This window comes from Sebastes fasciatus, chromosome 21 (assembly GCF_043250625.1).
Source record: "Sebastes fasciatus isolate fSebFas1 chromosome 21, fSebFas1.pri, whole genome shotgun sequence".
NCBI classification, from domain to species: Eukaryota; Metazoa; Chordata; class Actinopteri; order Perciformes; family Sebastidae; genus Sebastes; species Sebastes fasciatus.
In genome coordinates this window covers 6518085-6536892 of record NC_133815.1, presented here as the reverse complement: position 1 = coordinate 6536892, position 18808 = coordinate 6518085, and the positions used below count along the sequence as shown (strand labels likewise).

General features: G+C 39.2%; 1 protein-coding gene and 1 long non-coding RNA gene across 4 annotated transcripts in view; both read left to right on the top strand.

Moving 5' to 3' along the window:
• The window catches only part of cdh19 (cadherin 19, type 2), a 142558-nt gene extending 128959 nt beyond the window's left edge, over positions 1 to 13599 (top strand). For all 3 annotated transcript variants that reach the window (XM_074621635.1, XM_074621636.1, XM_074621634.1), the window contains 5 exons: positions 2281 to 2417; positions 3388 to 3509; positions 3790 to 3907; positions 6197 to 6448; positions 8740 to 13599. In XM_074621635.1, coding sequence (XP_074477736.1) covers positions 2281 to 2417; positions 3388 to 3509; positions 3790 to 3907; positions 6197 to 6448; positions 8740 to 9257 — 1147 coding nt within the window. In that variant the 3' untranslated portion in view covers positions 9258 to 13599. The remainder of the gene's footprint in view (positions 1 to 2280; positions 2418 to 3387; positions 3510 to 3789; positions 3908 to 6196; positions 6449 to 8739) is intronic.
• Positions 13600 to 14236: 637 nt separating this feature from the next.
• On the top strand, positions 14237 to 17988 carry LOC141759656 (uncharacterized). The gene is made up of 3 exons (XR_012592169.1): positions 14237 to 14308; positions 15399 to 15479; positions 17890 to 17988. It is a non-coding gene; the product is annotated as an uncharacterized LOC141759656 (long non-coding RNA).
• The last annotated feature ends 820 nt before the right edge of the window (positions 17989 to 18808 follow it).

The window sequence follows — 18808 nt, the reverse complement described above, 5'->3', positions numbered from 1 at the left end:
ATTTGCAAGTGGGGCACGTTGCAGAGGAGACATCAGCAGTACTGGTGCCCGTAGTCCATCTCAGCAGAGCTTTAGGAGTGGCAGGTGCTGCATATCATCCTCAGCCGAGCGTCTATTACTGTCCCTTTGGAGACACTGTCTCATTGATTAATAAATTCAGGCTGACATTTTAGGGGTTTCCACAGTTCTACTAAATATGATTAAGTTTGCTTTGGTCAAATTGGCTTATTTTTTCGTGTTGTTATCAGAAAAGTGGCTCACAGAAATGATTCATTACTCAGTGTGTTTTCACTCATGGTGTCATAATCACTCGTATTAATGAGTGTTAACGGGTAACTTTGTTTTTCAACCTGGACTCTATTTTCCCATGTTTTTGTGTCTAGGTGACTAATGGGGACACCAATATTTTTGAAATTGGTCCAGTATTGAGAGATAACGCTGTAATGCCTAGTTCACGCTACACGACTTTAGCCCTGATTTTCCGCTCCCTGACAGTTTTTGGAGCTCCCCGACAAAAGCTTCAGATCAAAGGAAAATCAGCGTTGGCTCGCCGCTCGCACACCAACGCTCGCCGATGCCTTGCAGACACGTTCCAGATATCTAGCATGCTAAATATCTGGACCTGTCGGGGACTCCGGTCACGAACTACAGCCAATGAGAGCGCGAGACACGGGTTGAAGGGAAACCTGGGGGAGGAGGGGTTGCCTGTAACAACAGGATCTTACTGTTTGTGTTGCATTTGCAACACGGAGCAAAGTTGTTGTTGCACCTAGAGGAATAAATAATAAAGAAGACGTGTGGAAACCGATGAACACAGGCTTTTTTGTGAACACGTACTGTACCAACATCAGCAATGTGTCTCGCGTCTGGTATGACGTCATTTAATGTGTATTTCTCGTATGTTTTCGTGTAAAGCATAGTTTGGAAACTTAACTTCAACTTAACTTCAAGACTCCCGATTAAAAGACAGCAAGTTGTGTAGCGTGAACTTAGCTTAACCGTCAACGAAACGAGCTGCGAGGGCAAGTGAGCAGCATCAATGTAACATTACATTCACTAAAAGTGCTTGCTTTTTGCCACTGACAAGCTCCGATTGTTACAAGAAAGGACCCTACAGAAAAATAAAACATTTTTCTTATCTTTCTCTTGATGCAGTCTGTTTGTTATTGTGTCCGAGTCCCGCTCAAGAAGAAGTCTGGTTGGGAAATCTGAATATCCGTATACTCTGGCTCCAATAAATACGGGCGGTCATAAAATTCAAAGACCTCATCCTCATTGTGGAAATCATCTAAATAATCATCCGTGACATTGAAATCTTTTAGGCAACACTAAGCTACTCTTTCTGTACTCAAACGCAACAAACATTCACATTTCCATCATGGATGTATTCCTCTATTCCGCCGTTGTCTTCCAGCAACACTTCACCTCACCAGATTTCAGAACGAGACTTCTCCTTGAGTGATACTCTTTCCATAATATCAGACACTTATAATAACAATCAGAGCCTGTCATGGCAAAAACAAGCACTTTTAGTGAACGTAAAGGACGGTGCCAGCTTGCCCCGATAGCACCATATTGCAGCCTGTGAGCAGCTGCCGTCTGCAGCGCTCTCCATCAATACTGGACCAATTTCAGAATCTCAAAAACATGGGAAAATAGGGTCCAGGTTGAAAAATATCGAAGTTACCATTTAAAGGTATGGAAGTGTGAAAGACATGTGCAGTATTTCCTTCATAAATAATTCTATTTGTTTCGTCTGTGGATGATAAATTTATGGGTTTTGTTAAAGTTTATTTATACATAAAGAAATCGCAGGTCTTAAGATTGTCACTCACTATCAGAAAACAACACACAGTGACGTGTGTTTTGTCACAGCAGCTGCACCACCTGTATCATTGTGTAGATAGTCTATTATTCAATTCTAAAAAAGACTGAGCAAAGTTTCTCTCTGTTGACAAGATTCCCTGTCACGCTGTTTTTAAATGATATTTCCTCACAGAAGACAAATAGAAACCGTCGGTGGTCAGGTTTGAAATAATATTCAATTTGAATAACTGAACAAATACACAAAATTGTGCCTTTGCCATCTGTGTGAGATGCTTTGTTTTCACAGTGTTGTCACACTAGCCTGTGTGTGCGCTCTCTTTGTTGGATATCTGTCAACAGATTAAAAAATTGAGCAGTTTGCCTAATTAATCTCCCTGTGGTATCACAATGTTTTGTTTGCCCAGGAAACAACCGTGCCTGCTAAAATGTGTGTCTCCGTGATTTTTCTTCCAGATATTCGATTGACAAAAGGAGAGATAACACAAAAGCTTTCAAAATAGACCCAAACAATGGAACTATAACTGTTGCTAAAGCTTTGGACCGGGAGACTACAAACTGGCACAATGTTACTGTTGAAGCCAAGGAAACAAGTAAGAACAATTTCATGTTTTTGTACAATAGCATCTTGTTGATATGGCACATTTATCCTCACTCAGTCATGAAACCTGTCCAGAATATCTTCACAGCAATGTGCTGATGACAAATCTTTGTCTAGAGCAGCATGGTTTCCTGCCAGAAGTACCCCAGGGGGGAAAAGCAGTTGTCAGATGGATACGTGGAAAGATTATGTAGTAACTTAAATGCTCTCTATACGATATCCAGAGCATTAATATAGCAGCAAAACAACTATTTGCTATGTAAAGATATAGAGGAGTAATGTCTACCTGAGCAGAGTGAAGTCACTCTCCCTCTGTGTTGTAATCAGAGGAGTTATTTTAACCCTAAGCACAAAATCTTCCTTAACCTAAGAAGTTTTGTCGCCTAAACCTCGTAGGAAAACCCACAACTTTTGCACGTCCTGGCTCCTGACAGATTACGTGAGTTATAAATGAATTATAGTGTAAGTTTAAGTACGAATAGTGAATAAGAACAGCCTGAGTAGTTAGCTAAAAGTAATGGATAAGTGTTTGAAATGTCCAGCTTCAGCCGCTCCGAGTGATACTACAAATGCAAACTTGACAGATCCACCTAAACATTGACAGTTCAACTCTATGAAAACATTATTTTATGCTAACAGTGTTCAATTTTAAAAGTAAAATTACATTCAGTTTAAAATTAATTCAACATGACAGGTGATATCGATAAAGAGGTACTTCAAAAGGTTGGGAACCACACGTCTAGAGTGATGCAAACCTTTAAATTAAATTTTTTAATGCTCATTTTGTCGTGGTTTAGAGAAAGCAGTGAAACATCGATGCACATTTTTTTCACTCCACAGTTGTGTTTCAAGAAGAAGCAACATTTATCAGTCTTAAGTATTATTTTGACAGAGCTTTTACAAAGCGTTTATGATACATGCACCCAGTGGACTCCAGCAAATGTCTATCTTCTCTACTGCAGCACAGAACCATTTATCCTCCTCTGTGGTGGTGTTCATCAAAGTGCTGGACATAAACGACAATGTGCCAAGGCTCGCCAGAGATTACCAGCCATATATCTGTGAGGGAACACAGGCGGGAGAAGTATGTATATTATGATGCACTGATGTTCATGATTTACTATATAGCAGTGTGGTAGTGAGAATTTCCATGAAGTGGACACAGTACAAATTTCTCCATATTGTGTTGCATCAATGTACTATTTTTAAACGTTAAAGGACACACAAAGAGCCATCTGCCTTGTACACTGTATACCATCCATTATATTGTCAGCTGCTGAATGAGATGAGTCTTTCTGAGAAAGGAAATGTGAAGACTGAAATCTACTTATATTTTCTCAGAAATGTGTCTTTGTGTCTCTCAGCTCATTCAGCTGCTCAGCGCTGCTGATCCAGACGACCCCGTGGAGGGACACCACTTCTACTTCTCTATGGTCCCTGAGAAGCACATCAATCCAAACTTCACTATCAGAGACAATCAAGGTTATATTCAAGTAGGGCTGACCCAAATGCTTTGACCGTTGCTATGGAAATCGACCTCCAAATCAGTATTTGAATGCTTTGTTTTTTGTTTTTTTTATATATAGCCCAAATAGCCCATGAAATAAGGAATAATCACACAACATTATTCATTATTCATATATTCAACATGAATTATTAGTTATTCTCAAGACGGATATCGCTGTTTGTTGTGTGTAGAGGTGCGTGTGTGGCCCGGGTACTGAAACGGGGAAGATGGAGACAGACAGATAGACAGAAGAACATGTCAGCCGCGCTGCACTGCGAAGCTTCAAATGCCTTCGAAAATTTCTCACCAAAGCTTCGAAGCCCAAAAAATGGTATTCGGGACAGCCCTATATTCAATTAGCAATGGTGGAAGAAGTGTTTAGATCTTTAACTTGAGTAAAGTAGCAATAACCACAGTGTAGAAATACTCTGTTGCAAGTAAAAGTCCCGCATTCAGTTTTTATGTCTCCGCGCAGGAGACAGCCGTGTTGTTATGTTGTCCATCCCATTCTCGTGAATGTGATATCTCAGGAACACCTTGAGGGAATTTTTTCAAATTTGGTACAAACGTCCACCTGGACTCAAGGATGAACTGATTAGAATTTTGCGGTCAAAGGTCACTGTGATCTCATGTCCGTCCAGTGGGCAACCTTGGGGTCTGAGAAGTGAAGCCAATGTTGAAGTGCCTTAAACTTGCATTCTTTCTAACAGTCAGCAGGGGGCGACTCCTCTGGTTGCAAAAAGAAGTCTGATTGTATAGAAGTCTATGAGAAAATGAGCCTACTTTTCACTTGATTTATTACCTCAGTAAACATTGTAAATATGAGTTTATGGTCTCAGGTCGCTACCACGGCGTTGTCTGGTCTGGGAGTTGTCCGTGTTTTTGTCTTACAACTTTAACCCCTTCACAGTGTGTTTTCAATTCATGAAAGTTAACTAACTTTTTGGTTGCCTAAAAATGTCTTGATTAGTTGTTCTTAGCTCCACCCTCTCGTGTCACTTGTGGTTGCCAAAAAACCAAGACGGCGAACCAAAATGCCGAACTTAAGGCTTCAAAACGGCAGTCTACTAACCAATGAGTGACACTGTTACTACGTCCACTTCTTATATACAGTCTATGCATCCATCCCATTCTCGTAAAAGCGATACATCAGAAACGCCGCTATAAACCACTATAAATAAAAGTCTAAAAGTATTAGCATTAAAATAAAGTACCAAAAATAAAAGTGTTCGTTATGCAGAATGGGCCATCAGAATATTATTGTATTACAAGTATTGATGTATGTATGCATGCATCATTAATGTTGCAGCTGGTAAGGTGAGGATAAGCTGTTTCTAGTCTTTGTGCTAAGCTAACAGTATTGTTGCAGTGAGACGCTCAGCATGAACTAAATTAGATTTATTATACGTCCTGCACCAGGAAATTTCATCCTGCAAATTACTGACATTTACTGTTTTGGGGCTTCAAGCTGTGGGACCAAAGTAAATACGTGAAACCAGATGAAGCCACACTTAAAGTCCCATTTGATGGCTGGGAGAATGATGGTGAGCTGCGGCTAAACCACAACCTGTATGAGCGGTGGTGTAACAGGCAGAATGAAGGCACATTTTTATGATTACATGAATTTGAATTGAAATGAACACTGTGGACCCGTAAGTGTTTTTGGCACATTTTGGGATGAAATCCTTCAGTCGGCTGTCGTTTTTGTGGCTGACAGCCTCTCAAGTAAGTAAATTGAAAAGTGTTTGCCTTGTAGTCAGTGGGCGGTCAACCCTTCGTCAAAGTTTATAATGAAAGTGGGCAGCATAAATCGAACAAACAGTGCTGTTAAAGTGTGCAGCAGAGAGCTGTTTGAATGTGTTGAATAAGTTGGAGTGAAATGTATGCAGGTGCAGCGTACGGGTGGTCGGCCACGCGAGCACAGCCGTCCAGTCAGCAACCAGGAAATTAATAATGAATCACACATTTAATAAAACATATTTCCAAGTGCCACAAGGCATATTTGACTCCCAAAAGTTATTGTTAGGTGCCTTGATGAGGTCTAACGGGTGAACCTGAAACAGATTTCCCACATTTACTTTTGTGCACACTGAAAAGTTAGATTTGACAAGGTGCTCGGGCCTTTCTGAGAGCTCGGATTGTATTTTAAATCACGTTACGTGTGTCAGTTGAATTCCAAAATACCAGCACTCACAGTGGAAGCGGTACTCGTGTTTTTTTTTAAGAAATTTAAAAAGTGCACCTCTCTTCTCTTTCGTTTTTAGACAATACAGCCGGCATCGTGGCGCGCAGGAGTACGTTCACACGCAAGGATCGAACCCAGTTCCTCTTGCCTGTTGTGGTGACGGACAGCGGCTCTCCGGCTCTCTCCAGTACCAGCACGTTGACCATCAGTGTCTGCAGCTGCCAGCCTGCCGGCGACTGTCCCACAGGGGGGGTGGAGGCCCTCGCCCTGTCTATGGGGGTCAGCCTGCAAACCTTGTTAGGGCTGCTGGTCTGCCTTGTCACACTCACAGGTAAGACAACCACACAGGTAATGTCACATCCAAGTCCAGAATATCAAACTATGATATAATAAGGATGTATATAAAGGAATACACTGGCTTTTTTGGAGCTTGGTCTCTTGCAAGTCTTAGCCATCTGGCATCAAAATTATTTCTGTCGGTCTTAAACTTTATTTCAATCACCACATACGTACATGAAATTTGACCTTGAGAGTTTAGAAGCAGTGCTGCAACTTGGGGTTCAGTGTTTTGCTCAAGGACATTTCGACATGCAGAGAGTAGGAGCCGGGGATCAAACTGCCGACTTGTGGTTAATGGACGACCCGCTCTATCCCCTGAGTCACAACCGCCACAAAACATAAGAAGCATAAACATAAGAAAATAACAAATTTGCGGCTGGAAGATCAGTTCATTTAAATGAAAGATGTCTAAGTATGGAGCCCCAAAACCGACAAAATGTCGTAAAAGTCAAATAAAAAATGAACAGGATACATCAATAAATAATATTGTAATTGTATTTTTACATTGTGTAAAAAGAAATATAGCGCTTTATAGTTTTGCTTTAACTAGGTCTTAGTTGATTAGTCGACTTATCGGTTGTTTTGGTCTTAGTGGACTAAGATTCTTTATGCTTTTTTCATGCTGAATGACTTATTTCCATAAACTTATGAGCACATCTCTGGTAAACACAAGATTTAAAGTGGTGCTTTTGTGTGATTCTTTGTGGAGAAACTCAGTTTTACAGATCTGTTAAATCAACTAATCGATTAGTCGACAAAATCGTATGAATATTAGACTAAAAAGTTCTTTGGATGAGGATTTTTAGAACTTCCAATCAGTTGGTAAAAAAACAAAAACATTTCCTTTAACATATCTAAACCTTGAGTGTTGAAATAGACTTAAAATGTATCAGTAATAATGTACTTTCAAAAGATCTCTCTTTGTGTAATTTTGCATAGCTAGACCTCCATCCTCCAGACACTTACTGTACTGTAAGACCTCTGTAACGTCGGGAGCAATTCAAATGTGAGAGAAACACAACAGGCTGATGATTATATACAGCACAAGCCCATAAAATTACTCCAGGGAAAAGAATTACAGAAAACCATCCAGAGGTGCTGCCTTCTGGAGTTCGGCATCTTCACACAGCCGATAGAAAGGCTACTGCAGGATTACCAAAGATCTTCTTCTGCCAATTTTTAAGACCTCAGTGAGATTGACAAGACAGACGTCAAAGAAGACGACTCTTTCAGAGAGGCGTGTTGCAAATGTAGTTTATTTTGTTTACACAAGAAGAGTGAAGAGTACTAGAGAACGGATCGTTTTTGCAATGTGGCTTCACAAAGGGTTTCACTAATGATGTAGACTGAGATTTTCAGCAGACAGAAAACATTGAAAACTTGAAATAATGCCAGACATCTATGATTACTTCACTTATATTAAGGTAACCAAGGATCAAACTCCCAAAAAGTCAGTATAGTCCTTTGATAGATAGATAGATAGATATATAGATAGATATATAGATAGATAGATAGATAGATAGATAGATAGATAGATAGATAGATAGATAGATAGATAGATAGATAGATAGATAGATAGATAGATAGATAACAATCCCACTGATATGTTGTTGTAAAAAAAGTCACTCTGTTTCAGCGGATCTGTTGAGCTAGAGCAGCTCCACCTCACAACGTTTTGGCAAGTATATAAACGTGTGTTAAACAGCAGGATTTTTCATTAACAAATTTGCACTTTCATTTGAATCCCTTTTTTTAAAACTCACCAGCGTGCCTTTAACACACACACTTTTAAAATGCTCAACGCTTGCAGAGCAATGATGTCAGGTAATGAGCATACTGGTTGCAATACATCAGTAGCAATGCCATCCTGGGACATTGATGGGTTTGCATAGTGAAGAGCTTTATTATGACCTCGGCTGCTTTGTGTCCTCCCTGTGCCCATCACATGAAAGATTAATGACAGTACCTGCTATGCTAACATTCTGTCGTATGAGCACAATGCCCGGCGAAAACACGGCGGGATGAAATAAACACTCTTTTAGCATTCTGTGCCACATGGAGCGAATAAAGAAGAGCTGAAATTAAAAAAGTTATTGCCTAATTTGCGTTCATTTTTTATTTTTTTGCATCCACAATAAATTACAGAAACAAATCTGGCTGCCATTATTTTTCGGTGCGCAAGTGCATTCTCTGCTCCATCAGGCACCCTAGACGCTTTTTTTCTCTCTGAGCTCATGCCCTGGTGTTTAACGGTAATGATCTCCTGCTGCGTTGTGTCTGCAGTGCTGTCAATTCTAATGCTGATGGTGAGGAGGCACCGGCGGAAGCAGCAGGAGGGATTGGAGGTGGAGGTGAAAGAGCTGGAACTGCCGGAGACGGTGTCGCAGAAGGTGCTGTATTACGGAGAACCAAGGGGGGGAGGGGCAGGCCTGGACTTCTGCCAGCCCGTCGTCCCGTTGCGTCACCACCCGAGGAGGAGGGAGAGGAGGCTGAGGAGGGAGGACGTCAGGGCCAGCATACGGATGTCCCTCAGAGAATCCCACATCATCGGGCCGGACGACGACGTCTTCAGGCAGTTCATTCTGGACAGGCTGGAGGAGGCCGATCGGGATCCTTACGTTCCCCCATTCGACTGCCTCAGAATCTACGCATATGAGGGGTCTGGGTCTCCCACAGGGTCTCTGAGCTCACTGGAGTCATCTGATCTGGAGCTTGAAGCTGAGCAACCCGTCAGTAATCCGAGACCCTGCGTGGTTAAACTCACCCCTTGGTATGGAGGAGGAGAAGAAGACACCTTCTGAGGGCTCTTCTTCTTCTTCTCCTTCTCCTTAAATGGCTGTTCTTCTAATCTTTGTATGATGGACTGGAGTTGGGCCGGTGTAAACATTTTCAAACCGGTTTGATATTAAGCTAAACAACAAGTTAATAAATGATGGCATCGGATCGGTGGCGTACTCGCCGATACCTGATCCCCAATTTTGTGCAGTATCGGACGCATTTCCAATCCTAGTATCGGCACAACTCTAGTGAGAGTACAGTATGCAAAGAGGGATTCATGCTTTAATCATTACAGTTATTACAGTGTATAATACCTACAGTATTACTGACCTGTGCAATTTATATTTCTGATCCTATTATTCACTTCTTATCATGTTTTATATTTTGGTATTTTGGCTCATAACAGTTTGTACTGTACAGTATTTGTATTTTACATTATGAAATATATATATAACTTAATACTTCCTTTGAGTAAATGTATGTATGGCAACATATTTTTTTAAACAGAGATTTTGTTTCCTGATTAGCCTTTTTATCCTCACAGAAATTAAATACAGAAGAGAATCTATTAGATATGAACTCTTTAACATGTATTATGCTGTATGATACGACATTCTGCTTTTTGTTGAGTCACGAGAGAGCAGATCACACGACTCATGTAATCCAATCAGAAGCGGAGAGAAAGAGAGAGAGAGAGAGAGAATGGGTGACTGGCAGTGAAACTCCAGCAAAGCAAGAGGGAGAGAAGAGAAAAGGGCTTGATTTGAAATGTATAAAGAGAGTGAAACTCCTCTCAACAGCTGGAGCCGCTGTGAAGAAAAGTTGATAATATACAGCGCCTGGCTCTCTTCTTTCTTCATGGTCATTTGCAGTATTATTGGCAAACACTACATGATTGCGTTAGTTGCGTGGGTGGCTGCTCGCGGGGTGACTTGAGGTAATTGCACGGGGCTCGGGTCCAACCCCCTTCACCTTCTCGTCCACTAATTGGGCTGTTTGCTGTCTGAGAAGGTCGGCGCTTCGACCAGAGAGAGTATAGTTCTCACTGAAGGAAAAGCTGAAGAATTTCATATACAAACCTATTTGAAAAGTAGCTGCAAAGCCTCGCCGGAAACTACTAATTGCTTGAATCTATTCAGCGATTCCTTTCCTGCCGTGGTTACTTGTACTGAGTAGGTGCACCACTCAGCAGGACAATTTCCAGACATCACTGCAACTTAAAGTGAGCTTCAAATAGCTCCCACTGTTGGCAACAATCTATTCGGCCAGCGCTTTTTAGACTGAATCATTGTCTCACAATGGCTTCTAAAGACACAGGTGCTCTCTCTCAAAAAAAAGACCTTTTTAAAGTCCTTTCAAACCAATCTCCACAGTCCAGCATGGAGGGGGATTGGATTTGCCCATAAAGGCTCTGTTATAATTCCCTTTTCAAAAAAGTACCTTAATGTCAAAAGTCATTCAGCTTCTGGTGTCATTTAACCTTCTGAATTTCTGTCATTACCCATGGTGAATATCACGGGTAATTTAACCTAACAGCCCTTTTCTTTGTGTAATTATACCCATTACAGCAATGTGAAGGATTTCGCTCCGTCAACTGTCTCTGTCCTCTGCTCAGGTTATAGATTCAGCTCTTCTTTTCAGACGCAGTGCCAAACTCATCACAAAGCGCCACAATGCTCGCTGCAGGGTCTTTGAGAGGGGGGCTCTCATTTGGCAGACGGGGACTTGATTGAAAAGATGCCTGAAAGGATTTTTTGGACCCATTTTTTTATTTAAAAAAAAAAAAATCATTAGCAACATGTAGGCCTCCAGGTTCGACTGATCAAATCAATCAGGTGCAATTTGGTAATGTGATTGTAATTATAGAGTATGAAGATTAAGATTTGGACGTGATTCTAACCCAATGAGAGTGCTCCATAAGTAAGTCAGGCCCCTATAGAGTGATGCAGGGATGACGTATTTTTTGTTGTCCAATCAGGAAGTTAGCATCGCCCCGGTTCCAGCGACAAAACACCAATGGGATTTTTCCATTTTGCCTTTTTAAAGACATATAAAAGCGTCAAAATTCACTAGTGGCATATTTACTGACATATTTTATATCGTAAAACAAAACGTCAAAATCTCTTAAGCTTCTATTTACCACAGACCTTATTTTGGGAATCTAACTAAAAACCTATTCAAAAAAACAATTGACTTCAAGATGAGGGAACCGGAAGTGCTAAAATGCTAACTCATTTCCATTGTTTAGGACTCATTCCTGAAGCACAGTTAGATGCCTGAAATAAGGTCTGTGGTTAACACAAGCTTTAAGAGATTTTAACGTTTTGTTCCACGACATAAAATACATCAATAAATATCACACTCGTGAATTTTGAAGCCTTCATGCGTCTTAAAAAGGCGGTTGCTAACAAGTGGCTAAATGAGACTACTGAACGTCATCACGCCGACTTCTGGCGATTGCATTCACATTTCAAAAATCATAAAAGTGGTGTTCATTTGTGGAGATTATCTTGCTGAACAAAACGTGTAAGTATCATAAACGTTTGTTTGCCACAGGTCTTATTTTCTGCAATAATCCAAAACAATGGAAAAATCCCATTTGGCTTTTTGTCGAAGGAACCAGGGCGATGCTAACCTCCTGGTTGGCCTACAAACATACATCACCCCTGCACCACTCTGTATCTTATATCTGGTACTACAGGAAAATGCCTGGGAAGATGAAGATGAATGATTGGTTGAATAGGATGATATGTGAATACTGTGTATGCTTACACTTTAAAATCCATTTTTGATTAACCACTGATGTCAAATTGCAAACAATTGAGCAGAAACAGGACCAAGTCTTCGAGCCTCTACCACACTATAATATTTAAGCAAACCGACACCGGCAGAGATGTCTTCCATGTGTGAGCCTGTACACACAACCAGGCTGCTATCACCCCAGCATGTGTGCTGGTGTCAAATCCGACAGCTAATGTGTTAAAAGATTATGCAAACTTTAATATTCTGGGATTTACAGAATACATTTCCCTGCAAGTTATTTCATGTGAGCCTCCACCACTCTGGTCCATTAATGAGCTTTCTTTCCCTCATTGTGATGAGACTTGGGGATTGTCACACTTTGAAAAGAAATTAGTGAGTAATAATGCGATGCAGAAACTTTGGAAACTTGTTTTGTTGCTCATCAGACGGCTAATTGGTGGCTGTTTTGGGGGGGGGGGTAATAGGTGGCCTCATTGACAAGACAGTTGATAGTTTCATATCATGCCTGAGGCAACTCCATTATTATCAAAACTATTCGTGCTCGAGCTGAATTTTGTTTTATGCTGATGGATCCGGCTGAAGAAACTGTTTTACATTGATAATTGACCATTTGCTAAACCCATCCCCCCTACAGTGATTCAATCATAGCTTATTACACGGCTGTGTTAAATACTCGATTCTGATTGGTCAATCATGGCGTTCTGCGGTCTGTTATTTCTTTATAACAGACTGTTGCTATGTATAACAGGCCGTTGCTATGGGCACAGTTCTGATGTCGGATTCTGGCGGACCGTTTTTGTGTCAAAATATTGATTTCACAACAATGAACGGCTGGGTGTACATTATCACTTACTTAGCAAATGGTATGGAATGGATTAGACTGTATTCATATAGTTTAATCTAAGCTGTAATCGTTAACATGCCTAGCTAACTAGCTCACTACCTAAAGTAGTAACCACAACACAAAAAAAAGTGAAAGTCAATTATACGCTCCATTGCAACGCCAGCGCCCAGCAGCATATAGAGGACCACAAGAGTCACGTGAATAGTAATAAAGCCCTGAATTAATTAACTAAATGTAAAATAAAAATAGCTATTAATGCATTTGATTCATTAATCTATGAATAAATGGACTAAATTACAAATTAATTCATTGTTTGACATTTTAATGGGCAATAAAAAGAAGACATAAAAAATAATTTACAAATGAAATATTAATAAATCAATTAATAATTCAAATTAAAAAGGGATTCACAAAAAAACACCATGAAACAGTTAATAAGTACATAATTTAAAAATATATTATATATCTTCTCGCCAATTTATAAATTATTTGTATTTATGAAGTAAATGGCACAATGTGTGTCAACAATTTCTTCCTCACAAAACAAAAAAAGCTATAAATACAAATAATTAATGCAGTATTTTCAAAGTTTTTAAGTGAATATATTGTCATACTTACGTGTTTATTTCTACTTTATTTATTTTATGTGATGTATTTGTTTCATTTCTGTTGTCTTTTTTTATATTTGGCACTGCTTCGTCTGAATGTGAGTCTCTTTCTGTTACTTTGTATGCTGACAATTTGAAATAAAGGCTGTGTAAAATACAGAAATTTTCCTGCAGCAGGGGTGAAGCAGGGGAAAAGAACTGTCCGTCAAATAACAAAAATAAATTGTTAAAAAAAACAGTAATTATCTTTATATAATTAGCCTTTATTACTGTAATTTACAAGAAATATTTTACTTTTAACATATATTTATTGTTAGAATATACACCGTAAATCTAAGACATTTACATATAAATCACAAAAACTCCTGTGTTTCACTCTGTTTGCTGATGTTGCTGCTTTGACACCTGAATTTCCCTCCGGGGATTAATAAAGGTTCATCTTATCTTATCTTAAATTAATTGTTAAAATAGAGTCATAAACCTCTAAAAAAAACAGAATAATTATCTTTAAAAATGATAAAGAAAAGCTTAAATACAGATAATTACTATTGTGATTACAAAAAATACTATAAATCTAAGACCATTTACATATGAAACACAAAATAAACACGTCATTTTACATTGTGAATTAAAAAAATATATATATATATTTATTTCATGTGTTTTATTTGTTTAATTTCTGTTGTCTTTTTTGGCAATGCTTCATCTGAATGTGAGTGATTCTCATGTTTCCTTCTGTTACATTACGTTACGTTGACGTAGTCTACATGACCGGAAGTGACAAGTCAGAGGTCAACGTCAACATGGCGTCCGGTAGCAGCTCTCTCTGCAGCCATGTGGTAGTCCTTTAGAAGTGACGGTAAGTCTCTTTTCATGTATGATTAAACATGTTAAAGTTATGAATGTTTGCTACGTTAGTGGAGTTGTTATTCACTATAAACTTAGCCTTTTAGGTAAGCATTGACTATATGCTATATGCTGCCCCCTCTATGTTGGAGATATTGAACAATTTTACACACAGTTTGCATCTAGTTTTCTTTTCCATTTGGAATCATTGTGCTTGTGGTGCCTGGCACATAGTCCCATTTTTCAGGCGGTGCGTGGCTCTCTGTGGGAGCTTTTCTGCATTAGCTGGCATTAGCCAACAGGCTTTATATTTGGGATTGTCAAGCCAGCCCTCGAAAAACTGGCTTTAAGCCATTGTGGCCGTTCAGTCCACACTCCTACACAGAAAGTTCAAAGTCATTCCACTGTCAAACATCTCTACCCAAAGAGGAAGTAAACTAAACAGCACTTCCTTTACTTATATGGTTTTCCCTTAACATATAGAATAAATCATATTATATAATTGTTCCCCCCCATATTTCTTTTATCTCTTTTATAAATAAGAACCGGAAATGAGTTGAAAAATGAATAATACAATTTTCACTGCATCTGTACAACCTTGTTTATTCACTGTGTCCATGGAAACGACGATGAACAGCCTCAAAGTTATGGTTTCCTTAAGCAGAAAATATGGTCTTTTGACAAACACTCTGCTGCTTGAATGAACAATTTATTTTTACAAATACTGAATTTTATATTATAGAAAACCAAACGGGGCAAAAGACTGGAAACAGATATATTTTTTACATACTTCCAGACCTGGATAATTACTAAAATCAACTTCCATACTTTTCCATAGTGCGTAGGAACCCTGTAACTTTGAGGCTGTGCTTTTAACCTTTAACAACTTTCCTTAAAGTGTCCATCTGTCCTCTTCAGTGAGCTTTGACTTACAGCTATTCCTCATAATGCAGTTTACCAGCGCTGAACTTCTGTTTTCATGATTTTGGGACATTGATTGTTTTGTCCCCTACAGAACTTTGTCACTTGACTTTTTGTTGCAAGGAAAACTGATTTATCATCAAAGTACTAATATGCTGTTCTGTTTGTGCTTGTATGTGCAGATGACGGACCTAAAGGTGGCAGACAACAACCGGTCTGACGCCCACTCGGCCTCCTTCAGTGACGCTGTGAACAAGCTGTGAGTTATTAACATTATTTGAAATGTATGTTGTTATTATAAGTTCGATTGTGGACCTACAGTTTCCATGAATTTAGATGCTGCATCAGTTAAAAACCACTTGAACTTTACCATTGAGACGGCTCTTTCATTGCAAATATTGTGGAGCTTTGTTGTTGGTTCAGAGGAGCAGAGTCTGAATATATACATGAACCTACGAGTTCAAACAGTCGCCATCACATAACCTTCCAGGCCAATAAAGTGAGCTCTGAAACTTGTATTAGCTCTACTGACACAAGGGATGCTATTTTTGAAATAAAATTAACCGATAACCGACCCTTGTGAACCGGTTATTAACCGTTAACCGACAAGATTAGTGTGTCTCATGTAGCGGTGCGCCAGCTGCAGTGTATGAGCACAACAGACAACTGAGTCCCCAGTTCACCCGTCCGGGAGCGTTAGCAGCCACGGTGCTGCCTGTAGTGTTGCGGACATGCAGCTACTTTCCCAGGAAAGTTCGCCACCACCATCGCATCATTTAGTTTAGTTAAGCAGGATGTCAGCTGTGTGTCTTACACATCTATGGTCTGCTGTCTACTGGAAATCTATTTTGGAGGTCCTTAACATAAAAAAGTTTGAGATTGCTCTGAAAATCTGTGTGCTGGATTTTTCTAACTTTCATTTATGTCCATCGCTCACTTTATGCTCCTCGGGGAAGTAGCCGGACAAACATTTTAATAAATAAATAAGTAAATAAATAGATAAATTAGTATGCGCATTGTAATATTTTTATTGTTCAACACAGGCCATTTCAGTAGAGACATTAAATATGACAATAGAAATAATTTTGTTTTACTTTTGTATGGCACTTTGTAGGCGGACGTTTTACTGGCGTTCTTTGATAATACAGCAGTCGCCTTCAGTCCAAATTGGCGGAGGCGTTGCTCGCTGCTGCGCGCTGATGTCGCAATGGAACGACCAATTAGCTTTCACTTCTATCATCAATACAAGTTCTTTTATTTCCGTTGAAGCGGTCTATAGGACGAACAGGATGCTCATGAAAGCGTACCATGAAGGACAGCACGTTTCTCCTTTCATATAAATAAACATTGCACATTTCAAGTCGGCGACCTGAATGCTCCGTTGTGTTACTGGAACAACGTTCTGTGAAAACTTGAAACAAAAAACTATTTTGTTGCAGAAACACTTGACACTTTGTTTGGAGTAATAAAGCCAAACAGCCTTAACATCATCCTAAAAGTGAGTCGGGATCACCACGATGCCCCTGAGCCTCAACAACCAGCACTCACTGAGAAAACAAAAACATATTTTTACAAGTTTAAGTTTCAAGGTAGCCGTCTGTCCTCTGATGCTTAATAGAAATTGGGAGATGCAACATGAAAATGCCTCCAAACACAGTGAGATCCAACTGCTTAGACATAAGAAAGTAATGTTAAGGTCAATCCTGACTACAAATAAATCAGAATCAGAAATACATTATTGACCCACGGAGGGAAGTTGGGATGTTACAGTTGCTCTTATACGAATATAAAGAAATGTAAGAAAATAGAAATGATAGTAACATGTAAATGATGTACATAATACTGCAATATATAACATAATGTATGTAGAGATGTATAAGTAATAATAAAAATAAGAATATAAGATATGTACAAATAAATCAATTGAGATTCATCGGCCAGTGTGGAGATGTGATCAACACCTGCAGGAAACATTTGGTTGAGTAGCTGCTGTAAAAAAAAAAGGTTTAACCAACCTGACTCTTAATGTTAAAGTAAATAATTTAATAAATACACCAAAACATGCAGTTGTTTTTAATGTTACTATTTCAGGCAGATGTAGCTCGTCCATTATCGTGACTTTGAAGATTATCAGACGTTATTTTATGACTAAATTATACAAAAATGTAAAAACAATCCAAGGTTCACTTACTATTTCTTGGCACTGTACCTAAACTGTTGCAAATAGATGTAGAGCTGCAACGATTAATCAATTAGTTATCAGCTATAAAATCAATCACCAACTATTTTGATAATCAATTAATCGGTTTGAGTAATGTTTTAAGAAAAAAAACAGCCAAAATTCTCTGATTCTTAAATGTGAATATTTTCTGGTTTCTTTATTCCTCTGTCAGTAAACTGAATATCTTTGAGTTGTTGACAAAACAAGACATTTGAGGACGTCATCTCATTGACATTTTTTGACCATCTTGTCACATTTTATAGACCAAACAACTAATCGATTAATCGAGAAAATGATCATCAGATTAATCGACAATGAAAATAATTGTTAGTTGCAGCCCTAAATGGATGTAGATAATTTTAGAATGGAGCCCCTCGTGTGTTTGATGCTTGAACGTCATAGAGTTCAACTCTGCATAATTATTTCCTTGATGATTTCATGTTTTATTTCAGTGAGGAGAATCACGGAGGAGAACATGTGAGAGTTGATGTTCTCAGTTCGTGGAACGGACATCAACAGCTTCATCGCAGGGAAAAGTGTTCACAATCAACGGTGAGTTGAACCTCATTTTGGAAGCTTTAAGATAATATTTATTTATGTAATACAGATTTCCTTTATCAACCTCCATAAGCAGTTATTAAGAACAGATTTCATAAAAAAGAATTTGTACAGAAATTACTGGTCATGATCATGAACATTTTAAGGCAAAAACATACACTTCACAGAAATGAATGTAATACTTAAATAAAGGCCAACTGTATATATTAACAAAAACGCTCCTTAAAATCAAGAAGGCCTGGCGACCCCCAGTGAAGTCCTCAGGTTGGGAACCAGTGCCTTAAAGGATCTTAAAGTGCGTTATGAAACATGTCTTCTTTTTTTTTCCAAATACAGAATTGAAGGCCTCCGGCGTGATGTGGTGTCAGGTGTGTATTACAGCACCCTGCACTCTCTCGAGGACGAACACCTGCTCGACATCCACCACATCCTGCACATATTCTGCTGCTGCTATGTTTTCCTGCCACACATCCAGGCCAGCCAGGATGTCTTCAGTGAGGCGTGGACCAGCCATCCCATCAGGACGGAGCAAAACATGACACCAAATCAGCTGTGGCAGGTGGACCAGACCCTGAATCCTGTTGCAGATCCTGAGGTAAATTATGCATTATTAAAATGTCTCATCACAATCTCTTGTTGATCCTTAATCAATTAAAAAAATAAGCAAAACACCCTAAAATGTAGTTCTGATTCTCTCCCCTTCTTGGATTCGATAAGCCTCGGCTTGATGCAAGCAGGAACAGGGTTGTTCTACCGCAGCTGTACAGTGCTTTAGGAAATGTGCACTTCTAGTGAAGTGGAGAGAATCGAAGC